The sequence below is a fragment of the Microcebus murinus genome, chromosome 4 (assembly GCF_040939455.1).
Source record: "Microcebus murinus isolate Inina chromosome 4, M.murinus_Inina_mat1.0, whole genome shotgun sequence".
Lineage (NCBI taxonomy): Eukaryota > Metazoa > Chordata > Mammalia > Primates > Cheirogaleidae > Microcebus > Microcebus murinus.
This window is the reverse complement of record NC_134107.1, coordinates 62,800,394-62,827,346: the sequence shown is the minus strand read 5'-3', so window position 1 is coordinate 62,827,346 and position 26,953 is coordinate 62,800,394. Positions and strand designations below refer to the sequence as shown.

The 26,953-nt window shown below is 35.6% G+C and overlaps 1 protein-coding gene across 4 annotated transcripts in view; it reads left to right on the top strand.

Moving 5' to 3' along the window:
• Positions 1 to 26,953, top strand: part of RSF1 (remodeling and spacing factor 1) — a 125,716-nt gene that overhangs the window by 84,344 nt on the left and 14,419 nt on the right. For 3 of the 4 annotated variants that reach the window (XM_076002336.1, XM_020286635.2, XM_076002337.1), the window contains 4 exons: positions 9,671 to 11,439; positions 13,145 to 13,351; positions 18,682 to 18,786; positions 19,990 to 20,069. In XM_076002336.1, the coding sequence (XP_075858451.1) occupies positions 9,671 to 11,439; positions 13,145 to 13,351; positions 18,682 to 18,786; positions 19,990 to 20,069 (2,161 nt within the window). The remainder of the gene's footprint in view (positions 1 to 9,670; positions 11,440 to 13,144; positions 13,352 to 18,681; positions 18,787 to 19,989; positions 20,070 to 26,953) is intronic. The other variant, XM_020286636.2, reaches the window with a different exon arrangement.

Below are 26,953 nucleotides of genomic sequence, written 5' to 3'. Positions count from 1 at the left end.
ATCATCGTTTATATGATTTCAAATCTTTGTGATGGTTTTATTTATAAACCAAATTTCTGATTTGAAAATTTCTTTTCTATATGTTAAAATTAAATTAGTAGGCTACTTCAGAAAAACATAATAATTTTAAAGTAGTCTGAACTCCTCTTGAATTTTCAGACTTCTAGTAGTATTCCCTAAGGATTAGTTCTGGGTTTAGACTTAATATTATTTATTCAGTTTGGTCATTCATTCATGTATTTGCTTATTCCCATATACAATTAAAATCAAAAGCAGAGGAAATGTGAATTGGAAACAAAGATCAGGATAATAGAAGTTTACTAGGCAATTATTTCTATTTGGAGACATTAAATTTGACACGGATCTTAAAAGGGAAACTTATGGTATAGTTTAAAGTAGAAAGAAAAAGCAAACTTTTTTTAGTAAAGTACAGCTCTTCCTAATATTTAATGCTAAAATTTCTTTGTGGGACCTCAGTGGATAGTGGATGGGGGATTTCAATAATAACAACAGCTAACATTTATTGGGCACATCCTGTTTTCTTTGCAGTCTACCAAATGCTGCATATGGATTTTCATTTAACCCTCATAGCAACTCTTTGAGGTAACTACTATTATTATTTCAATTTTACAGATGAGGAAATTGGAACATTTATAAACTTGCCCTTAGGTCATTTACATAATAAAGTGTCAGAGCTTAAATTTGAACCCTAATCCTTCTAAAGCCTGTGTTCTTCAACTAGAGTGACATGTAGTAGTACTTCTCATACTTTAATATGCTTGTTGTTCACCTTGGATCTTTTTAACATTCAGAATCTTATGGAGTAGATATTGGCTGTTTGCTAACTGGCCAGTTTTGTTATAACAAGGACTGGCTGATGCTAATGCTGCTGGTCAGAGGACCATACTTTGTGTAGCAAGGTTTATATAGGCAATATTCTCCTAACTTCTGAAATAAATACACCAAAGGCTTTTATAGAACTGTTTCTGAAAACATTTCTCAATGAATGCTGATGTTATAACTCTTAACACAACTAAGAAAAAATGGTCTGTGGGGAAAAGTAGAGGAAGAGGAGCAGGATATTCAATTCTGTTTTTCTTATTCTCTCTTAAATAGGGCTTTTCTGCTTCTCTTGCTGTAAAAACAAAATGTTTCTTATTCATTTGTTCATTAAACAAATATTTATTATATACCTTCTATGTGCTAAGCATGATTTTAGTTATGGAGTTCAGTAAGCAAAGCAGACTAAATTCTTTGCTTTTGTAAAGCTTACACTATAGTGAATGAAATAGTAACATTTACCATGTGCCAGTGCTATTCTAAGTGTTTTACATATAGTAAGTCATATTATCTTCATAAAAATACCTGTTAGATAGTATTATATGATTATTTTGGTTTTTTTCCAGATGAGGCAAATGAGACAAAGAATGATTAAGAAACTTTCTTAAGGTCACATAGCCTGATAGTTGCAGACGCAATATTCAAACCTAGGCTGTCTATCTCCCTGTGTACATTTGATGCCACACTTACATATAATTTCAGCCCCCAGAGCCCTATCTCTTACCCTGTCCTCTCAGATGTAGTTATTATAGTGTGTTCCATGGCAAGATCAAAGAAATAGGATTCTGGTTTGTCATTTTTATTACTCTGAGATAAAAACAAACATTGTCCTTGGGCTAGGTTGGAGGGGGTGATGTGAAATGGGAAGAGAAGTAGGTTGAAAGCTGGAAACAGTCCTGAGAATGTCTGACAGAGTGGTAAAGCAAAATGTGACAAAAGTTAAAAATTAAGTGTGGCTGGATATTTGGAAATCAGACAGTAAGAAATAAAAATAAATAGGCACTAGAGAGAGAATAAACAGCCACTCTTATTCTTATAGGTAAAATAGATTTTTCTTTAATCATTAATTAAATTGCTATGCCTGTATCTAACCTCAGTAAGATAACTTTTATTTCTGTATAGGTGCAAAGGAGAAATGTATTACCTGTAAAAATAGGCAAAAAAATTTAAAATGGCAGCAAGTGACCTAGAATATCCACCAACTACATAATTAAGTTGGCTTTGTTTCAAAGACAGTTAGAATTGCCTTCTAAAAAAGTCTAAATTTCCTTGGCTGGCATTCAGAATCTCAATCTGACCTCTATCTCTCTTTCTAGTGTTAGGTCCTATTTCTTACATCGAGTATTGGGTCCCGATTATCTACATGCTTTTATTTTCTCTGTGTGTCTTGAGTATTCCTCTGTGTCTTTATGCTGTTCTTTCCCTCAAATGTTGTACCCCAACCCCCATGAAAAGACTGGTTTATACTTAAAGGGCCATCTGAAATCCACCTTCTTGATCCCTTTCCTGAGCTCTTCCAGAACTTTATTTATACCATTTTTATTCCACTTATATTAGGGCCAGGCATGAAGTTCTCAAATACTTGAATTATTATTTTTGACTATTGTAACTTCAAGTAAGTGTTAGGTATCATTTAAACCCTCTTATGGCTATTTAAGATCCAGTGTGTCAATTCAGGCAGAATACTACCTAGAAGATATTGTGCTTATAGAATGCTATGAAATTTAGTATATATATTTTCTATATATATTAGATATTGTATTCTAATTTAGAAGGGACCAACAAATTAAAAAGAAATTTTTCTGGGAAAAAACAAAAGTTGAAAGAAACTCAACTAACCTTTACTTTAGTTTTTTTCCTACTAATTGAGAAAAGACTGTCCTTTTATTAATGTTTGCAGTCATATACTTCTGTCCACACATAAGCAGACAAGGGAGTGTCATTTGAGAATTTCTTGTGAGAATTTACAGTTCACAGACCTAATTTGACACAAAAACTTGTTTATTTTGATTTGTACAGTGCTGCTTTGTTTAAAAACCCAAAGATAAAATTCACCACCTTGAAGTAGACAGTTTAGTGGTTTTACACATTCACAGTGTTGTGCAAGCATAAGCACTATCTAATTCAGAACATTTCCATCATCCCACAAAGAAACTCTGTATCCAGGCCAGGTGTGGTGGCTCATGCCTGTAATCCTAGCACTCTGAGAGGCCAAGGGGGGCGGATTGCTCGAAGTCATGAGTTCAAAACCTAAGCAAGAGCAAGACCCCGTCTCTACTATAAATACAAAGAAATTAATTGGCCAACTAATATATATAGAAAAAATTAGCCGGGTATGGTGGCACATGCCTGTAGTCCCAGCTCTTCGCGAGGCTGAGGCAGAAGGATTGCTTGAGCCCAGGAGTTTGAGGTTGCTGTGAGCTAGGCTTATGCCACAGCACTCACTCTAGCCTGGGCAACGAAGTGAGACTCTGTCTCAAAAAGAAAAAAGAAAAGAAACTCTGTACCCATTTAGTAGTCACTCACCATTTCTCCCTTCCTCTAGCACCTAGAAACCATTATTCTACTTTCTGTCTCTGTGGATTTGCCTCTTTTGGACATTTCATATAAATAGAATCATATAATATGTGGTCTTCTACGTCTGGCTTCTTTTACTTAGCATAATGTTTTCAAGGTTCATCCATGTTGTACCATGGATCAGTCCTTCATTCCTTTTATGGATAAATAATATTCCTTTGTATGGATATACCACATTTTGTTTTTCCATTCATCACATGCTGGACATTTTGGTTGTCTCCACTTTTTGGTTATGTGAATAATGCTGCTGTGAACATTCATCTACTAATTTTTGTGGGAGCATATGTTTTCATATGTGTCCGTTTTTAAAAAATTTAAAGTTGCCATGAACTTCTAAAATTGAAAATTAAAAGAGTTGGCAACTATGGATCATGTCCACATGTCAAAAATAGGCTAATTCTGGGTGTGGTGGCTCACACCTGCAGTCCTAGCACTTGAGGAGGGTGAGGCAGGAAGATCACTTGAAGCCAGGAGTTTGAGACCAGCCTGAGCAAGAGCGAGACTCTGTCTCTACAAAAAAGAGAAAAATTAGCTGGGTGTGGTGGCATGGGTCTGAATTCCCAGCTACTTGGGAGGCTGAGGCAGGAGGATTCACTCTGGCCCAGGAGTTTGAAGTTGCAGTGAGCTATGATGATGGCACTATACTCCTGCCCAGGAGACAGAGCAAGACCCCGTCTCAAAAAACAAAAAAAGTGGGATGAAGCATAGCTGACTAATGGTTGCTCCTGCTTGGGTGAGATTTACATTCTATAGTTTACCATAGTCTTGTGTCCTCCATTTTTGAGATTAGTTTCATAATCTTCAACATAAGCCTTGTACTTATATTTTGTTGACTTATAATGCATTTAACATGAAAATAAAACATTATATTCATATCTTTGTCACTGTTGAAAAAATAAAGGTAAAACAAGAATTCTTCCTATGTAAAAAAAAAATGGGAGTGAGGAGCTAATTGTAGAAGTGAAGAGTATCAATATAGTCATGATAGGTAAAAAACTGGCAGATGATCCCCATTTGGCCACTATTAACATGATATCTGATATAAAGCATGCAAAATAATATAACTTAATGTCATGTATTAGTCTGCTCGGGCTGTCATAACAAAATACCACAGACAGGTTTAAATAATAGAAATTTATTTTCTCATAGTTCTGGACCTAGAAGTAGCAGATTTGATTTTTGATGAGGGCTTTCTTCCTGACTTGCAAATGGCTGCCTTCATGCAGTCCTCACATGGCTCCTTTTCTGTGTGTGCAGAAAGCAATCTGGTGTCTCTTTCTCTAACCTTATGAGAGCACCATTCCTATTATCTCAGGGCACCCCCCTTTGTGACTTCATTAAACCATAATGACCTCCCCAAAGACCCTGTGTCCAAATATGGTCATGTTGGGGATTAGGGCTTCTGTTTGTAAATTTGCAGGGGACCCAGTTTAGTCCATAACATGTAGTATTATGAAACTATCCATTGTAAGAACTATGACAGTTATTGGAAAAAATATCTGATGAAGAAATTGGAAGGATTAGGGGAAGACTGAAATTTGAAGGAGATTTGTTTTCAAATGCTATGTTTGTACAGCTTTATATTCTTTATTTTTATTTTTCTACTAACCCCAGTTAACCTGGTTTTCCTTTTTTTCTTTTTTTTCAACAGCTATATATTCTTAAGAGAAAAATATTACATGTGTATCAAAACCTTTTTTTATGTTGAGTTTGAGTGCAGCAAAAAAGTATTTGTATCAAACTGGAATGAGCATTTGCATATGTTTAAGTACAACTGGAAATACTCTTGCTCATAATGAATAGATAATTTATAACAAATGAGATAAGATGTTAAATCATTTTTTATATTTTCTATTGTACCTGATGAAAGCACAGATATTAATGACATTCATAATGATTTCTTTATTTGTGATATTAATGAGAATTTTAATATGACTAGAGATAATGTGGATATGGTTCCTTAATGAACCCAACTTTAGGAAATGTTCTTTTTTGTATTTTGGGGGAAAAGGTTTTAAATACAAATGTAGACAGGTCAAACTTACAAAAATGTAACCAACATGTGATCCTCCTTTGGCCAATTTGAGCATAATACTCGATTAAAGCTTAAATTCAAGACGACAACATTTTGGAAAGAGATAACATTTGTAAAGATAAAAGAACTTGAGTCACTTCACTGTGTCATTATCTAGGGACTTTTTTATGTAAAAAAGTTAAAAGTAGAACACAGCATAGTTATGGTAAACTTGTGAACTAGATAACCTCTCAAAACTTGGCCCATATTCAATGTTTTACTTAGTGAATGAGTTACACAATACAGTATTTTCTTGTATGGTGTAATTTCATGATCTCCAGTGCCCATTGGGAGTCTTCTTAGGTTCAGTTAAATATTCAGAGTCACAAGACTATTATAGACCACACTTGGTATCAGTCTATAGATACTGATCAGAGTTTGCTAGCAGGAGCAACATTTTAGTCTTTAGTAGTCCTTGCTACAATTCATATGGCCATCCAAAAGCTGTTTTCTTTCAGGTAGCATTCAAGAGCAAGTAGGTGGGATTCACATTGAGAAGGTGTAGGAACCACTTTGTCTTAAAAGCCTCCATGTTCCATAGAAGCCAGTATCTGTTATTTAATAGCTCTATAGGCAGCAGTTCTAGGATTCTCACTGCATTCAGGAGAGCCCAATGTGTGACATCCTCATCCTGTATTTTATATCTTGTCCTCATTCCAGATTGGGGGATTTTAAAACTTTTTCAAATTATTTTTCTTTTCTTTTTAATTGGCAAATATATATATATTGATGGTATACAACATGAAGTTTTGAAGTATGTACATTGTGCAATATCTAAATCAAGCTAATTAACATATGTATTGACTCACTTATTTTTTTGTGGTGAGAACACTTAAAATCTACTCTCAGCAATTACCAGGTATACAGTACATTGTTATTAACTCTAGTCACCATACTGTACTGTAGATCTCTTGGACTTATTCCTCCTGTCTAACTGAAATTTTGTATCCTTTGACCAGCAACTCTCTGGCCTCCGTATATCCTCATCCCCTGATAACCACCATTCTGCTCTCTGCTTCTATGACTTTAATTCTTTTAGATTCCACATATAAGTGAGATCATGGCCTATTTCTTTCTGTGCATATTGAAATTACATAAAAATACAATTTTATACTCTAGTTTTTCACATAACATTCTACCCTAAGAATTTTCCCATGTCTTTAAAAGTTCTCTAAAGAAGTTTCCAGGTGTAAAGCAAGCACTCAGTAAATATTTATTGAACAATTATGGAGTAGTTGTACCTAGTTTATACTAACACTATAAGTGTATGAGCATAATTCTTTCACCATACTTAGAAACTTTGACCATTATCTCTAAATAAAAACTTTGCTGGTTGGTTTGATTAAAAATATTGCTTTTTGAATTTTAATTTCTTTGATTACTATTAGAGTTTGAATATTTCAACCTCTGAATTGTTAGTTGACATCCATAGCTAATTTTGTTTTGGAATCTTTAGTTTTGTCTTATATTTTAAATGGTCTATTAAGGATTTATTGGTCCTTCTTCAATGTAGTTTACCTTAGTATCTGTTAAATGTGTCATGTCCTTGCCCAAATCTCACTTTGTAAGTTGGTGAGATATACTTCAAAGAATTTAAGTAAAATACTGTTTTGCAATCTATACAGAAATACTTTCTGTTAATAAAAACTACATAATAAAAGGTATTGATGTTATTTGTCAACATTTAGGCTAGAATTTGTTGCCATTTCAGTTTATTCAGTTTAATAATCAGATGTTTGAGTGTCTTACTGCCAGTGAATAATCCATGATTCTGCCCTAGAAAAGTAGTTCATTAGATTAGTAGGACAGATAGATTTGTAAATAAATAATTTTAAGTCTGGGCAATAAGTGCTATTATAAAAGTCTATAGAAAACAGTGTGCAAACACAACAGAAGAAGCAGTTAATTATTTATAAGAAAAGAATCAGATAAAACTGTAAAATGGAGTAACATTTTAACTGGGCTTGAAGGGTATAAGATCTTCCCAATAATAATATATTATAATATTACCAAAAATTTAGTGCTTTGCCATGTGCCACTCTTTTGAAGGCCTTATATGTAGTATTATGTGTATTCATTATCAACCCAGAAGATATAGATATGTTAATCATTTCACAAATTGGGAAAGTTAGAAAGAGTAAAAGGTAAAGAAAAATAGAAATTGCTTTTTAGTTAAAGTTAACAGAGTAAAACAAAAAAGTGATGGCAGCTTTAGTAACCCCTGTATTTTCTGATGTGACTGAAAGTTTATGGTAAGAAGGGCCAAATAATTAATAATGGCTCCCAAGTCCTTTATAAAAGTGCTTCATATCCTTCGCCTTTTAAAAAATCCTCATAGCCCTTCCTTGAGGTGTAGCTATTTGTAGTTTGATTTTAGAGAGTTTAGAGTCTGAACTGACACAGAAAGGTTCAGGTAATTTTCCCATGGTTGCACAGAGTTGGCCAGTGTAGAGGTAACATGTGAGGGCGTTAAGGTTTGTCTGACTTTTGAGCATCTTAATTTTTAATGAAATAGTTTAAATAAAAAAATAGTGTAAAACACTTGTATATGCAACTTTTTGTTGTTGTTGTTTGTTTGAGACAGGGTTTTACTCTGTCACACAGGCTGGAGTGCAGTGGCACAATCATAGCTCACTGCAACCTCAAACTCCTGGGCTCAAGCAGTTTTCCTGATTCAGTCTCCCAAGTTGCTGGGACTGCAGGCGTGCGCCACTACACCTGGCTAATTTTTAATATTAACTCATATTCAGTAAATGCTTAGTATTAAGTGGAAGTTATTTTTAAAGATAGTAATCTGTATTTTAACTGTTAACGAGGGTGTTCATTTAATTATATTGCCTGATATTCTAACCAATCTCAAAATAAATGAGAATTTATTAAGCCTGTTTATGAGTGGGAAAAGGATGACATGCAAATTCGATAATCACTGTCATCTCTTTAAATATTTAGCAGCATTCCTTATAGCACTAACAATGTAAAGAAGGAAGAATAATATTGATTAGAGTTACTTTAATCTCAGACTCTGAAAGGTTCTGAATATTGAATTTTCATTTTAGAAAACATGCCCCACTTCATCTCCTCACTTCAATCCATCCCATTTAAATTCCTATGAAATATGTCAAATGTCTGGTTTATAGACTTGACAAGAATCTGTTCAAGATTTTAGATAAAGAAATTCATATCCTGGTAAAACTTTGCTTAGAATTAAGGTTTTTCAAGTAGGAAGGATAAGGCTGAAGAGATGAAAAGTGTAGATAAAATTAGTAGTTAATGAATTCTGAAAAGAGAATCTGAGCACAAATGCAATCTCTGTAATCCCATTGAAAGATTATGCTATTTACTGAACATAGCTTTTGTTATGTTTAAATCTGCACTAATATTAGGTATTCCGTAAAGGTTGCACATATATAGCCAATGTTATAAAAAGAGGAATGGACACATAAATCTAAATAGTTTCTTGTATAATATTAACTTATAAATGTTCAGTAATGACATTTGACAAAGTACATTGCAATGTAAGCACATTGAGGAATGTTATATAATTATTAATTTAATTTTTATAAAAGGCATTTAACGTCATAAGAAAGTGCTAATGTTTCAGTGAAAAAAACTGAGGCAAACATGGTCCCAGCTTGGTGAAAAATATACAAGACTAGGAGGAAGTAACCTAAAATATTACTAGTGATTGCCTCTGGATGATAAGATTGTGGGCTTTTTTTCTCTGTATATTTTTTGTTTTCCCACTGTCATGCTCATGTTAACCTCAGTGAAATGAAGTGCTCAATGACTTGCAAAGGAGAACAGTTGTCAATTTATAAAACAAATGTGGTCTTTTGGAAATGTTTTATATAGTATTTTCAATTTCATATTTTTGAGCTATCTCTTGAACTTGAATAAATTAAACTGTATAAATATTTGCATTCCATTGAGAACACTGAAGCTAAAAGTATAAAGAAGTAACCCGAGTCTTGCTAAATAACAGTTTTAATATCTAGAAGTTAATGCTTCAAAGTTTTATAATTTTCTTTATTGTCAGATTTTATTTTTTATTATCAAATACCAATGACAAAAGCCACCTCTTTTTAGATAGAAACTTCAAATGGAAATATATTATGAAGTTCTATATTATATAGCCTTGAAAGCTTCTATTCATGTAATTAAAGTTTTTCTTATTTTTAGAGGAACAGAAGGAAAATGAAAAGATGAAAGGTGAAGAGCAACCAGTAGATTCAGAAAACCATTCTACGGCCAATGTTCTAGAAGAGAGTACTGTGAAAACAGAAAAAGAAGATGAAAAGGAACTTGTGAAACTGCCAGTCATAGTGAAGCTAGACAAACTTTTGCCAGAAAGTGAGGAAAAAAAGATTATCAAAGAAGAAAGTGATTCCTTCAAGGAGAATGTGAAACCCATTAAAGTCGAAGTGAAGGAATGCAGAACAGATCCTAAAGATATCAAGGGTGGCATGGAGAAGCTAGTGGCCCAGGAACCTGAGAGGCTAGAATTTGGTGGCAATGTTAAATCTTCTCAAGAAATTACTGAGAAATCTACTGAAGAAACTGAGAAACTTAAAAATGACCAGCAGGCCAAGATACCACTAAAAAAACGAGAAATTAAACTGAGTGATGATTTCGACAGTCCAGTCAAAGGACCTTTGTGTAAATCAGTTACTCCAACAAAAGAGTTTTTGAAAGATGAAATAAAACAAGAGGAAGAGACTTGTATAAGGATCTCTACAATCACTGCTTTGGGTCATGAAGGAAAACAACTGGTAAATGGAGAAGTCAGTGATGAAAAAGTAACTCCAAATTTTAAGACAGAACAAATAGAGACAAGGTTTTATGATACAAAGGAAAATAGTTGTATCCCCTCTAAAGACAGAAATGTCATCGTGGAGGGAAATGGAGAAGAGTCCTTAAATTCTGTCATAATGAGTGTGAAAATAGGTGAGCTTGAGAAAGAAACTGTCTCTTTAGGGAAAGATGTAGATAGTTCGATATCAATCTTAGAGACTCAGAGTCAAAAAGGACAGGTAGAGGAACCAAGTCCTCCAGAAGTGGAAACCTCTCTCGAGTCTTCTGAAATGGCAGAGGATCTCTCTTTAAAAACTGCTTTGTCTACCACTGAGTCCTATACCATGAAAGTTGAAGAGAAATCTCCCAAAAGTAAGAAGGATAAGCGCCCACCAATCCTAGAATGTCTTGAAAAGTTAGAGAAGTCCAAAAAGACATTTCTTGATAAGGATGCACAAAGATTGAGTCCAATACCAGAAGAAGTTCCAAAGAGTACTCTAGAATCAGAAAAACCTGGCTCTCCTGAGGTAGCTGAAACTTCTCCACTGTCTAATATGACTGACCACTGTGAGAAAATAGCCTCAGAAAAAGAAGTGGTAGAATTGGTAGGTTCTGTTGAAGGTCAGCCGGTGAAAAAAGTCAACCCAGAAATTGTACAAGAGGATTGTGAGCCCATGAAGATAGAAATGGATAATCTGGACAATGCCAAGACCTCGGTTATAGAGGATCCTTCTGAGACAAAGGGTTCTATGCAAAAAAGCAAATTTAAATATAAGTTGATTCCTGAAGAAGAAACCACTGCCTCAGAAAATACAGAGATAACTTCTGAAAGGCAGAAAGAGGGCATAAAATTAACAATTAGGATATCCAGTCGGAAAAAGAAGCCAGAGACTCCCCCTAAAATTCTAGAAACAGAAAGCAAACAAGAGAAGACAGAAAAGGAAGAAGAGAAAACAAATGTGGGTCGTACTTTAAGGAGGTCTCCAAGAATATCTAGACCCACAGCAAAAGTGGCCGAGATCAGAGATCAGAAAGCTGATAAAAAAAGGGGAGAAGGAGAAGATGAAGTGGAAGAAGAGTCAACATCTTTGCAAAAAACTGACAAAAAAGAAATTTTGAAAAAATCAGAGAAGGATACAAATTCTAAAGTAAGCAAGGTAAAACTTCTACTCTTAGTTTTAATTTTTAATTAAAAATATTTGTCTCTAAGTATTTATAGCTTTTTGCTTTTGGCTAAAACTTAGTCATCAAATACTGAAAAAAAAATTATCTTTGTCCCTAAATCTGGGACACCTTTTCTCAGGAGTTATTTCCATATATTAAATTTCACAGTCTTAACTTTTTTTTTTATTACAGGCAGTATAGGAATATATTCTCTTTGTAAACTACTCAAGTAATACCCAACCTGTAGAATTATAAAATGAAAATTCTTTATAACTACTATTAACAGTTTGGGGTACATCGTTCTAATCTTTTTTCCATGCATTCATGTGAATATTTATAAACATTTACCTATTCATTTAAAAAATGAATTGGATCATTGGATCAAATATGTTCCTTTTTTCTTTGAGTTTTTCACTTAATAATGTGTCTCTGAACTCTTTCTATGTTAGTAGATATAGTTTACCTTTTGTTTATTAACGGCCACACAGTATTCCATAGTGTGGATGTACCTCAGTTTATTTAACCACCCCCTTATCGATTGACATTTAGGTTGTTTCCAATTTTTCACTATTACAGGCAATGCTGCATTGAAGATCCTTTCGGACATGAGTGAGTATTTCTTTAGAATAGACTCCTAGAATTGGAATTGCTGGGTCAAGGGGCATGTGTATTTTAAGTTTTAATAGATATTGCCACATTGCCCTCCAAAAAGGCCCCATTAATATACTATTTTATTACCGGTGTATGAGAGTGCCTATTTCCCCATTTTAATCATTAGTCTTAAAAGCCAGAATCCTCTTTTCTATGGCCATCTTATTTTAAACAAATCTTTTATAAGTCTTTTGGCTAGACTATGGGAGTTTGTTATAATTAAAAGTACCACTTGTGTTTTTAATTTATTGTCAATGATTAGATTATTCTTCATTGTAAGTAATCTTGTGTTCCCTGAAATACTGAATTTTTAATTCTTTAAAAAAAAGCTTCCTCTTTTATTAGAAATACTTTGTTCTTTGCTGGAGATCTGTAGTGTAGGAATGAACTAAAATATGAGTTTAAAAAGTACAAAACTAGGCAATAAAAACCTGTTAATTGCATTATAAATTTATTCTCTGAGTATATTTTTTTTGTTTGTCAGGATTTTTGCAAACAGTTCTAACCTAGTTAAAATTTTTAAATTCATCTCTAATACAAGGTTTAAAATCTTATATAACAATAGATGAGAATATAGTCATTCTGTTATAGAGTATTTAAAATATACATGGCCTTTGACCCAGAATCCTCTTCGAGGAATTTATCCTAACTACAGAGATGTGCATAAAAATTTATACTTATAAGGATAACAGTACATTGTTGATGAAAGTGAAAAAATGGGAAACAACTACCTAAATGTCTAATAGGGGCTTAGATAAATACAGCTATGTGATGGCATTTATAGTGATATTGGAAGAATATTTTTTGACAAGGAAAAATATAAGAATGTTCATTATGATTCCATTTTTTAGAAAGGCAAACATATAGAAAAAATAATAGAAATATATAGCAAAATTTAATAGTATGTACATCTGGTGATGAGGGTATAATAATTTTCATTTTTCTTTGTATATTGACTTAATATTCTATAATGGACATGTAATCAAGATTTTTTTAAAAAGACATTCTTACTATATCACAATATCCCAATTTTTTATTTTATGCAAGATAAAACCCAAAGGCAAAGTTCGATGGACTGGTTCTCGAACACGTGGCAGGTGGAAATATTCCAGCAATGATGAAAGTGAAGGGTCTGACAGTGAAAAATCATCTGCAGCTTCAGAAGAGGAAGAGGAAAAGGAAAGTGAAGAAGCCATCTTAGCAGATGATGATGAACCGTGCAAAAAATGTGGCCTTCCAAACCATCCTGAACTAGTATGTACTTGATTAAATGAACAATATTCATATTATGGGTATGCTGTGGTTTCCCAGAGCAACCTAACTCTTCTGGGTTTGATCATGATTTGAATTCTCCCCACCCCATCCCACCTGGTGATTTGAATTTTTAATGATAGAGAACTTGTGTGCTACAAAGTAACCTTTATTTCTAGTTCTCAAATAACCCAATCCAAAGGAGGCCCTGATCAAAATCCTGCTTTCATTCTACCTAGCTTATATATTGATATTTTCTCTACTTAATAAGGATGTACCCCAATCTCGTCTCAAAAATGGATGAACTGGCCGGGCGCGGTGGCTCACGCCTGTAATCCTAGCTCTCTGGGAGGCCGAGGCGGGTGGATTGCTCAAGGTCAGGAGTTCAAAACCAGCCTGAGCAAGAGCAAGACCCCGTCTCTACTATAAATAGAAAGAAATTAATTGGCCAACTGATATATATATAAAAATTAGCCGGGCATGGTGGCGCATGCCTATAGTCCCAGCTACTGGGGAGGCTGAGGCAGAAGGATTGCTCGAGCCCAGGAGTTTGAGGTTGCTGTGAGCTAGGCTGACGCCACGGCACTCACTCTAGCCAGGGCAACAAAGTGAGACTCTGTCTCAAAAAAAAAAAAAAAAAAAAATGGATGAACTTATTCAAGTACTTCTAATTCTGTTCTTTTTCTTTAATTTTTTTCTTCTTTTCTTTTAAATTACTATAATGGTATTTCTGCTGGATGCAGCAGTCCTAGTGCCTCAGAAGGCTGAGGCAGAAGGATCCCTTGTGCCCCAGGAGTTTAAGTCTAGTCTAAGCAACATAGTGAGACTTTGTGTCAATAGATAAATAAATTACTAAATAAGTAAATTACTTACTTTCTAATGGTATTTCTGAAGTGCAAGCTTTAAGTAAATTAGGCCTGAAAGCCTTACTGCCTTCCTGTAAAAACATACAAATCAAATAGTAACCTAGTAGAGCTTCAAAATTTTTTAAATGAGCAGTTTTAAAAAACAATTTTAAGAGAATAAATTATAGGCCAGATATATTCAAAAGAATAGTACCAGTTTATATGAAGCTTCCTTCCTTATCCAGGAATTAGGTTTTTCAAAGATGGCCTAAATTTGGAGAACTAGTTCTTAATCTGTATACATCATTTGCAGTTCATAAGTGACTATGTTGAGGAAACAGCCTTGTTATACCTAATTCTGAGTAATTATGTAGTTCTTTTGAATAGATTTTACTTTAAAGCAAGCTCTAACTATTAAGTAGAAAGAAATGTAAAGAAGATGGTTCTAAATGGGCAGAATTGTGTAGAGCAGAAATGTTTTGAGATCTTCTAAAATTTGAAAAATTCATAAGAGGTAGTTATCCAGGCTCTTAAAAAAATTTTTACACACAAAGCACTGTGATTTGATGGGGACAGCATGTGGCCAGACAGATCCTGTTTCCACCACTTACCAGCTGATATTTTCTCTGTATCTTCTTCATTGTAAAATGGGACTCATACCACATATTTCTGAGGGGTGTTTTTAACAACCCATGTAAAGTTCCGTAGCACAGTCTGTGATATATATTACGTGCTAGGTGAAAGTTAATTCTATTTTATGTATGCTTTTCTTTCTTACTGTTTAAGTCATATCTGAAAAGTAAATTCATCATTGAGGTTTATCATATCCAGTAGTTTCTGAGGGCTCAAGGAAAAGATATAACTTAGAACTGGGGAATGACTTTAGCTCTGAGAAGAATAGGTGTTGAAATTATGCTGAGAAGATCATTCTAAACATTTTATTATCATCAAGGCTATGAAAGTTAGGTCAAAATTTTTGTGCAGAGAAAGGGCAAGAGAAGATTTGAGATAGTATCCTTTTCTGCTCTCTAAATCAAGGAAAAAGCAACACTTGCGTTCTTTCCCTACCATTTTCTAATATCCCTTTAAACTAAAAGAGTGCATTTTAACTAAGGGAACAATAGCTGTCAGTGACAGGGGGCTGTGAGGAATGAGAAGTAAAATGGGGTTGAGCAGAAATTATATCAAGGAGGAGAAAGTTTTAGAGCATGCACAGGATCTTTATTTTATTTTATTTATTTATTTATTTTATTTTTATTTTATTTATTTATTTCAAGCAGTCCTCCTGCCTTGGCCTCCTGGAGTGCTAGGATTATAGGCGTGAGCTACTGTACCCAGCCTATTTAGTAAGATTTTACCTTTCATAATTTTTTTGTAGAGATGAGGTCTTACTCAAATATATTGTCCAGGCTGGTCTCGAACTCCTGGGCTGAGCTCAAGTGAACCTCCTTCCTTGACCTCCCAAAGTGCTGGAATTATAAGCGTGAGTCACTGCAGCTGGCCCACAATTTTACCTTTATTGCAGAGTAGAGACAATCTTCATTTTAGAAATAACTTAAATTCTAAAAGTTTACTTGGAATTTTGTTATTTGAAATTTAGATTATATTTTACCATAAAACAAGGTGATAAATGGAATTAGGTGCCCAGGTTAATCCACGTATGCCTATGTAATGAATCATATAACTTAAGTATAATACTAAAATAACTTAGTACTGAATCCTGGGTATTGGGAGCAAGGAGTAGTACATTGTATGAAGAAGGGGGAAAGTAGTTTTTACTTTTAACCGTGAGCCTCCTCCACCCCCAGCTCCCCACAGGTTAGAATTTCAGAAACTTTACGTATACTAGGGTTGAGCAAATAAATAAAGTGTAGATAAAAGGAGCCAGGGTCCTTACTATCATCAAATCCAAAGGCTAGAGTAAATCCTATTATGCTGGATTAGAACTGAAGATAGAAGTGTGAACACATGCTTATTTTAATATAGGCACAAAAATATTGATATATGTGTATATATACACATATATTTCTTAGCTCTGCCCTCTGAGAGAGCTGAAAGTAGTGATCCCCAGTAGCTACAAGTACTCAGAGCATCCAGATCTTGCTTTCTAAATACCATTCTCCAACAAAGGAACTGAGGCTTCTTGGAAAAATGGCTGATTCTAAGACTTGGACAGGGAAAATACAAGATGGGTCTGGAGCATCAGTAGTCCTAGAAAGCAAGGAAGTACTTGAATAAAAAAGAGGATGCATACCCTGAAAGAGAAACATGTGAAAAAAAAAAAAAAAAAAAAAAAGAGGATGCAGACTAGGCATAGTGGCTTGTGCTTGTAGCCCCAGCTACTTAGGAGGCTGAGCAGAGAGGATCACTTGAGCCTAGGAGTTGGAGGTTGCAATGACCTATGGTTGCACTGTTGCACTGCAGCCTGGGCTACCAAGCAAGACCCCTGACACACACACACACACACACACACACACACACACACACACACACACACACACACACACACAAAAAGGGTGCAGGAAAGTCCTAAGGATATAGGAACCAACCTTGAAAGAGTTTCCATTGTGGCCATGGCTGGAACAATTCCAACAACAAATTATATAATGGTAGTTTCGGATTATAACCCAAATAATACATATTCATTAGTTCATATTGATATAAACAAATAATTGAATAAGCAAATAAATGGGGAGAAGGGACATATTTTCTTTACAGAAATCCAAATAACAAATGTAGAAGGCATGGAGGAAATAGAAATCACTATTAGAACACCACAGTAATAATTGTTGCAGACAAGATCTCCAGTGAATCATGAAACTAGTGGACAAAACTTGAAGAAAGGATATATGCATAGCTTCAATGTATTTCCTGCCAAAATATTTATTAATTTATTAATTGCTATAGTGATTTTAATTTATATCCACAAATTCTTCAATACTCATACCTCTAGAAAACTGAATTCCCCACCCCTTGAGTGTGTGCTAGACTTATCGTGACAGTAGAGTATGGAAAGTAAAAAGTAGTAACTTTACAGTGGAGAAAAACCAACAGATACTACTTTAACCAAGTGGTCAAAGTTAATATCAGCAGTAATAAGTCATATTGATGTCATGTACCCCTGATAGGATGTGATGAGCAGGGCACTTCACCGTTCTCCAAAACCTATAACCCCAGTCTAGTCATTGGAACACATCAAATAAACTCCAATTCAGGCACAATCTGAATTGGTCTACAAAAAATATCTGACTAATATTCTTCCACTGTGAATCATAGAAAACAAAGGCCAACCTAGAAACTATTAACAGATCAGAGGAAACTACCAAGACATGACTAAATGCAATAGGATATCCTAGATTCAGAATCAGAAAAAGGACATTAGTGGAATACTTTGTGAAATCTGAATAAAGTCTGTTGTTTAGTTAATAATGTATTGCTGTTAATTTCTTAATTTTGATAAATGTACCATTGTTATCTAAGATATAAACATTGGTGAAAGCTGGGTGAAGTTTATCTTTGCAACTCTTCTGTAAGTCTAAAATTATTTAAAAATAAAAAATTAAACATACATGAATATATCATGTTAAGTTTTAGAGACTGGTCATTTTAAACTCAAATAGCAATAAAATAACTCCCAGACTAATTGATGTTACTAACCTTTGTATTTGAAAATGATGGTCCTCAATCTAATTGCATTCCTTTTCTATACCTTATTCCCTTCCTTATTTGAATTTACATGATAGAAAGAACCATGAGTGTTTCTTATAGGTAGGTAATTGGAATGCTATTTAAAATAGATTTTTTTTGTGTGTTTAAAATTCTGTGTGTGTTAGGGTAGTTTATGATACTTAAGCTTTAAAACTTTGTTATAAAGAATATGTTGGTAGGCCAGGCGTGCTATCTCACATCTATAATCCTTCCACTCAGGGAGGCTGAGGCAGGAGGATCACTTGAGCTCAGGAGTTTAATATCAGCCTCAGCAAGAGCAAGACCCCATCTCTACTAAAAATAGAAAGAAATTAGCCAGACAACTAAAAATAGGGAGAAAAAATAACCAGGCATGGTGGTGCACACCTGTAGTCCAGACTACTCGGGAGGCTGAAGCAGAAGGATTGCTTGAGCCCAGGAGTTTGAGGTTGCTGTGAGCTAGGCTGACGCCATGGCACTCTAGCACTCTGTCTAAAAAAAAAAAAAAAAAAAAAAAAGTAAAAGAGTATGTTGTTACAGCATTTATGGCTATACACCATAAGTCAGGAAGGACTTGTTATGTTTCACTAAATTTTGTAGCTTGACTTTTTTTTAGCTTTTAAAAAAATTTTTAAATATTGGCATGTCACATCCCTAATTGTGAAGCTTTTCTTTTTATTAACTTTATGGAAATAGAGTCCGTTGCTGTATAGTAATAAGAAATATTGAGATATTGAGATGTCTTTAAGAGTCATTGAATTTTAGTTGTAGTTAGGTTGACATTAATGTGGTTTATTTCAGATTCTTCTGTGTGATTCTTGTGACAGTGGATACCACACTGCCTGCCTTCGCCCTCCTCTGATGATCATCCCCGATGGAGAATGGTTCTGCCCCCCTTGCCAGCATGTATGACCCAGCCCACCTGTTTTTTCAATCCTTGATTTTGTATTCAAATTACCATTACTTTTTAATGGCCAATGAATATCTTTATTCTTCAAAGCAATTTGTAAATAGTGCTTACCTCTGTTTAGATTTCTACCTTTTATTAATATCTTTTAGGTTTTCCTTTTGTTTTTTTCCAAAGCAATTCTCTGAAGCCCTCTGATTTTTGTAAAATTATAACCTATTTTCCCCCAAATTTGTTATAAGCACAAAGAGTGCCAAATTTAGATATACAGATGGGAAGAAATACATTTCTTCCTGTTTATCTCTTTGTTTCATCCTCTTTTTTTATTTCTACCTAACTTCTTTTTGTCAGTAATTTTATAGATGGTGTTATCAAGGTTAGGGGAAACATGTATTATCTTTCTCTACTATCTTAATTCAGGCAAAATTTCCTTTGAAAGGTGAAGAACAGGATATTTCTGTGTTACTGCAAGCATTCAGTACTTTTCTCTTACAAAACCAGTCTCATTTTGCCTTAAAAATGATGGGCTAAGCTGGGCATTGTGCCATGTACCTATAATCCTAGCTACTCAGGAGGCTGAGGCTGGAGGATCTGTTAAGGCCAAGAGTTCAAAACCAGCCTAGGCAACATAGTAAGACCCCCCCCCCCAATCTCTAAATGATGGGCTTTATGCATTTCTCACTCAAGTGGACTTCTGTAGCTTAGCATACTTTTATCGGTTACAATTTTTCAGGTCTGTTTTGAACTAGTAACCATGTGACATTGTTGTGTACATTTTTCCCCCCCAATGTTTATTTTTTAATCAAAAATAGTTACTGGTATCATATTTTATTTTACATATAACTTTATCCCTTAAAAATGTCTTGGTATCTTTTTTTAAAATTATAATCACTCATGCATATATGTTGAATCAAATGCTATTGCTAGCAGATTAGGCACAGAATGTTTTATTTTTTTATTTTTTGGCAAAGCTGTAAATTTTTTTAATATATGCTTTATTTCAAAGATACTGTGCTCATCATCTGTTTAATGGATGCTTAGGCAACTCTTTTATTTAATTAAACACAAGGAACACTTCATTGTTCACTTATTGTGTGGCCCCGTATCAACTCTCAGAGCACAGTTCCCATGAGCTTAACATGCATGTGATAAATGATTGTGGGAAGGTGTTAAAATGATACTCATCTATTTTGCTTCTTCAGAAATTGCTCTGTGAAAAATTAGAGGAACAGTTGCAGGATTTGGATGTTGCCTTAAAGAAGAAAGAACGTGCTGAACGAAGGTATTTTGATGTGTGTGTTAATGTTTTGCTTAGGAATATGATAGCAGAATTGTTTTGTATTATAATATAGATAAGTGCACCCATCCAAAGCAGGGATTGGCAAACTGTGACCTGTGGGCCAAAATCCATCCTGCTTCTTGTTTTTATACTGCCCATTAACTAAGAATGTTTTTTATGTTTTTAAACCGTTGGGGGGAAAAGTCCCAACTAGCATCATATTTCATGACATGTGAAAATTATATGATATTCATATTTCATTCTCCATAAATAAAATTTTATTGGCACAGCCTTGCTCGTATGTTTATATATTGTCTTTGGCTGCTTTTGTTCTACAGCAGTAGAGTTGAGTAGTTGTAACAGAAACCTTATGACCTGCGAAGCTTGGAATATATATTATCTGCCCTTTTACAGGAGAAGTTTGCCAACCTTTGATGTATCAGAACCTTTTCTGAATAAATGTTGGCTCAAGTATTGTGGAGGATATGTATCTGATTAAGTGTTGTAGAGAATAATAAGAAAACTGTAAGAACCGGTGTATGATTCAGTCAGTTATCAGTGTCATCTCTTTGAATAGACAGAATTAACACTAGCGAAATAGACTATTTAAGTGCTGAATTGTGTTCTATTGGCTGTGAGAGATGCCTCACTTTTCAATATGCCTTTGCATTGTGGTCTAAAGCAGACAGAGAAGGCTTCTTTGAAGATGTAAGACTGAACTTGAGCCTAATCTTTAAAATGTTGCTCAAAATCAAGACAGCAAGCTTATATTTATTGGTATCTTCCTTGATTAATCTATTTCTAAACTTTCATTTGTACCTAACTACGTACCAAACTGAAGAGAAAAGATGAGTAAGACAAAGCACTTGCTTACATGGAACTCACATTTTTCCTGAGAATGCAGATATATGAACCAATGATATAATAAAATAGAAAAGTCAAGGTATATTAAAAGCAATATGAGAATATTCTAGAAGAGCATTTTAGTTTTCATAGGAGTTGGGGTTATCAGGGAAGGCCTTGGAAGATAAATTGGAATTTTACACGTGAACACACAGAGAAAGGATATTTCAGACAAAGAACACAAACACGAGCAAAGGCAAAGTATAAAAGCAAGAGTAGGAGAGTGATAGGAGATATACATCTAAAAAAGCAGAGTGAGTCCAAGTTGTAAATAGCTTTCCAGGCTAGGGAATTTGACTTATTTTCTGTAGGCAGTGGTGGGTCCACCAAAAGAGAAATGTATAATTAGATCTTTATTTCAGAAAATTTTTCTGGTAATAAAAGAAGGAGTTAGAGTTGGGGCTGTTAGAGTAGCAAGCCCATGAAAGCATATAAGGCCTGAATTAGGGTAATCATTGTGATAATTAAGGTGGAGGTTTTGGAGAGAATTTTCAGAGGATTAATCTGTAGGACTTGATGCCTACTTGTACCACTAGGACAGTATGAGAAAATCTGGGCAGTGTCTCCTGCTTTGTCTTATACCTTCATTTGCTTCTACTTTAACTTTTTTTTTTTTTTTTTTTTTGAGACAGAGTCTCACTTTGTTGCCCAGGCTAGAGTGAGTGCCGTGGCGTCAGCCTAGCTCACAGCAACCTCAAACTCCTGGGCTCGAGTGATCCTTCTGCCTCAGCCTCCCGAGTAGCTGGGACTACAGGCATGCGCCACCATGCCCGGCTAATTTTTTATATATATATCAGTTGGCCAATTAATTTCTTTCTATTTATAGTAGAGACGGGGTCTCGCTCTTGCTCAGGCTGGTTTTGAACTCCTGACCTTGAGCAATCCGCCCGCCTCGGCCTCCCAAGAGCTAGGATTACAGGCGTGAGCTACAGCGCCCGGCCCTACTTTAACTTTTATTCTCTGTCTCAATAGCGTGTCCCCTAAAATTTATCTTGCCTTAAGGCAGTGAGTGAGCTTATTCTAAAACCCAGCGGTCCCCAACCTTTTTGGCACCATGGATCAATTTCACAGAAGACAGTTTTCCACAGATCTGGGGGGCGGGGTGTGAGTGGAGGAAGAGTGTCAGGATGATGGAAGCACATTACATTTATTGTGTACTTTATTTCTGTTATTACTACATTGTCACTTGCCTGTCACTGATAGGGTTTGTTTTTGTTTTTTGTTTTTTTTTTTTACTGATAGGGTTTTGATATGAGTCTAGAAGCAGTTGATCTATCACAGTCTCTGTGTAGTCAAACCTTTCTGCTAATGTGTATTTGCAGCAGCTCCCAGACACTAGCATCACTGCTTCATCTCCACCTCAGATCATCAGGCATTAGATTCTCATAAAGAATGCACAACCTAGATCCCTCCCATGCACAGTTAATAGTAGGGGTCACACTCCTATGAGAACCTAATGCTGCTGCTGATCCTACAGGAGGCAGAGCTCAGGCGGTGATGCAAGAGATGTGAGAAGCAGCTGTAAATACAGAGGAAGCTTTGCTCGCTTATCTGCCGCTCACCTCCTGCTGCGAGGCACAGTTCCTAACAGGCCGTGGACCAGGGGTTGGGGACTGCAGCCATTGTCCACTTTACCTCACAGAAAAGTGGACCTTAAAAATGAATTAAGCCTCCAGAACCCAGATTTTGTTTTGTTTTGGTTTGGTTTTTACTACACAGTTTGAGCTCTCTGCCTTATAATAGATGCTACTTAGTTTAAATGCCAGTTTATAATATTGACTAGAAAATAAAAGTACTTAGTTTTTAAAAATCAGTTGTCTAAATAGCTTTGAATTTAGAAACCCTGGATTATTTCTTTTTTTTTTTTAAGATGGGTATCTCGCTATGTTGCCCAGGCTGGACTCAAACTCCTGTGTTTAAGCAGTTCTCCCACTTCATCATCATAGCTGGGACTGTAGACATGCTCTCAGCTAGACCCTAGGTTATTTCTGTAAACAAATTGTGTTTCAAATATTCGGAATATCTTTCAAGATTTGAAAAAAAAGAAATTTTTTTTTTTGAGACAGAGTCTGACTCTGTTATCTGGGCTAGGGTGCCGTGGCATCAGCCTAGCTCATAGCAACCTCAAATTCCTAGGCTCAAGTGATCCTCCTGCCTCAGCCTCCTGATAGGAGGCTACACGCGCTTGCCACCATGCTTGGTTAATTTTTTCTATTATTAATAGAGATGGGGTCTCACTCTTGCTCATGCTGGTCTGGAACTCCTGACCTTAAGCGAACCTCCCAGCCTTGGCTTCCCAGAGTGCTAGGATTACAGGAGTGAGCCACCTCGCTCTGTCAAAAAAAAAAGTTTATTTTTAAATGAGATAGGGTCTCACTCTGTCACCCAAGTTGGAGTACAGTAGCACAATCACAGCTCATTGCAGCCTCAAACTGCCAGGCTAAAGCAGCCTTCCTTTCTCAGCCTCCAAAGTAGACTACAGGCACATGCCATGGGGCCTGCCTAATTTTTCTATTTTTGTAGAGATGGCTGTCTTGATATGTTTTTCAGGCTGGTCTCTAACTCCTGGGCCCAAGCAGTCCTCCCACCTTGGGCCACCAAAGTGCTGGGATTTCAGACATGAGCCACTGCACCTGGCCCTTCCACAGACATTTTAAATAATAAAGAATAATCCTGTATAAGATTATGATGACTATTTTTTTTTATTTCAGCATATTATCGGGGTATAAATGTTTAGGTTACATATATTGCTCTTGCCCCTCCCACCCCCCTCCCCAGACTGAGCTTCAAGCGTGTCCATCCCCCAGACAGTGCGCATTGCACTCATTATGTATGTATATACTCATCCCCTCCTTCCCCCTCCCATCTTCCTGACACCCAATAAATGTTATTCCTATATGTGCACTTAGGTATTGATCGGTGAAACCAATTTGCTGGTGAGTACATGTAGTGCTTATTTTTCCATTTTTGGGATACTTTAGTAGAATGGGTTCCAGCTCTATCCAGGATAATACAAGAGGTGCTATATCACCATTGTTTCTTAGAGCTAAATAGTACTACATGATATATATACACCACATTTTATTAATCCACCCATGTATTGATGGGCACTTGGATTGTTTCCACATCTTTGCAATTGTAAATTGTGCTGCTATAAACATTTGAGTACAGGTGTCTTTTTTATAGAATGTCTTTTGTTCTTTTGGATAGATGCCCAGTAATGGGATTGCTGGATCAAATGGTAGATCTACTTGTATCTCTTTAAGGTATCTCCATATTGCTTTCCACAGAGGTTGCACTGGTTTGCAGTCCCACCAACAATGTAAGGGTGTTCCTATCTCTCCACATCCACGCCAACATTTATTGTTTGGGGACTTTTTGATAAAGGCCATTCTCACTGGAGATAAGTGATATCTTATTGTGGTTTTGATTTGCATTTCCCTGATTATTAGAGATGTTGAGCATTTTTTCATATGTTTCTTGGCCATTATTCTGTCTTCTTTTGAAAAGTTTCTGTTCATGTCCTTTGCCCACTTTTTGATAGGGTTGTTTGATTTTTTTCTTGCTGATTTTCCTGAGGTCTAAATAGATTCTAGTTACCAGCCTTTTATCGGATGTGTAGCATGCGAAAATTTTCTCCCATTCTGTAGGTTGTCTGTTTGCTCTTGTGACAGTTTCTTTAGCTATGCAGAACCTTTTTAATTTGATCAGGACCCACTTATTTGTGACTATTTTGATGTGCAGTCCCTCCTGTTTCTATTTTTGACACTGGAAAAGATGTAACCCAAGATGTAAATAAATCACAAATAAAAACTAGGTTTTCCCTTTCCTTAGTATTTCTGAAATGTGGCTGTCCTTAGAAATAAACAGTTTTTCCATGTCCTGAAGCTGGTTTGACTCAGCAGTGTACATAGCTAATAGGCTCCCCCAGTAAGGATTTAGAAGAGAATATATTCTTTCTAAAAGTGAAGAATATAAAGCACTAACAATTTCGTCTGATATTTAGATTTATCTGCTTGTTCTTTGGAGGCCTATGATGCTTATACCATTTACATGTGGAAAAAGCTGGCGAAAATTTTTTTACGATGTCCTCATACAATATGGGATATACCACCGCAATTATGAAATACTTTAAATTTTAGAAATTTATGTTAAAATGTGGCACAACATTTGTTTACATTATTGATCTCCCATTTACTAGTTCTTTTGCTTTCCTTCCTATTCTTGGTAATCTTCTTAAATGTCATCTTTTAAGAGGACATCTGTGTAAGTATGGCTTTAGATAACACACTCAGTCTTACGTGAGATTGTATCATAGAAAAGAGAGCAAAATTATTGTTACAGGAAGACCAGTCTGGTACAAAGCCAGTAACTAAACTGTTCCTGGTGTTTGCTGTTTCTCCTCAATAATCTAGTCAGCAGAGCTTTTGTCATTTATAGTTTTCAGGGTGTGTGTGTGTGTGTGTGTGTGTGTGTCAATCTTAGGAGCTCTAAAGAGCAAATTATGCGTGTTTCTAAAACAAATATTTATCAAGTGTAAATTCCAGTTGGCTTCATCCATTTTGCTAAAGTTAGCATTTACATTCATCTTTTTATTTATTTATTTTTTTTGAGACAGAGTCTCACTTTGTTGCCCAACCTAGAGCGAGTGCTGTGGTGTCAGCCTAGCTCACAGCAACCTTAAACTCCTGGGCTCAAGGGATCCTCCTGCCTCAGCCTCCCAAGTAACTGGGACTACAGTCATGCGCCACCATGCTCGGCTAATTTTTTCTATATATATATTAGTTGGCCAATTAATTTCTTTCTATTTATAGTAGAGACGGGGTCTCGCTCTTGCTCAGGCTGGTTTTGAACTCCTGACCTCAAGCAATCTGCCCGCCTCGGCCTCCCAGAATGCTAGGATTACAGGTGTGAGCCATCATGCCTCCAGAGTACTAGGATTACAGGCATGAGCCACCGCGCCTGGCCTGCATTCATCTTTTTAAAATCTATGAGATAACTTCTCTAGTGCTCATCCTAGCAGCTTAGAGCTTTACTCCATATGTCATAATACAAGTGCATCTTTTCCCTTGTTTCTGCATTTATTCAACATTTAATTAGCATTTTTTTGGTATCTACTTTATGCCACGCAGTTTAATCAACACGAGGAGGTATATAATGTGGTCTCTACCATAGAGGTCTCTAGAGTCTGGTGGAAAAGAGGGATGTGTCAGTGAGTATTTAGTGACTGGCTAGCAACTGTCTACAGACCTGGAGCTGTGATGCTCTGTGAAATATGATGTTTTAGAAGCCCACGCAGTAATTTATAAACCTTCCCCTCCAGAACTCTGTACTTCCAGAGTACTATTACTGGCTCTTTGCTAGCAGAGCATTGATTTAATCAGGGTTGGAATTTTCCAGGTAATATAACAGAGGGAAGGAGAGAAAGAGACAAGGAATTTGAAAGTGTATGCAAAGGAATATTTATAATGATGGACCATGGCACCTAAGCCAGGTAAGGGGGAAAGTAAGGACATGAAGGAAGTGATACATATGTTTAAAAGAGGGTAGGGTCAATGGGTAGAGGTTCTACTGGAGTCAAAGAATTGTTGAGATCAGTGCATAAGAGGGAGCAAGGTGGAAAGTAAGCTAGCTGGTAGAAGTCAGAGAATATGATACCTGAAATTGAAATTTTAGCAGCTTGGTTATATAATGATAAGGTAGCCAAATGTGATCATTGAGCTAGATAGTGAGATGGAATGGAAGATACATCTTTCCACAAAATTACTGAGCGAGAAAATGATGTGACCACAAATCATATGCTCAAGTGTTAGCACCTGTTTAAATCCTTCCCACATTTCTTAACTCTTCAGACAAAATTAACTGTTCCTTTTTCATGTTTCCATTATACTTGTTCATAATGGACTATAGTCAATTTTTAAATAATTGAGAAGGCAGGAGCAATATCTTATTTACCTATGAATTCCCAAGCAGACACAAATCCT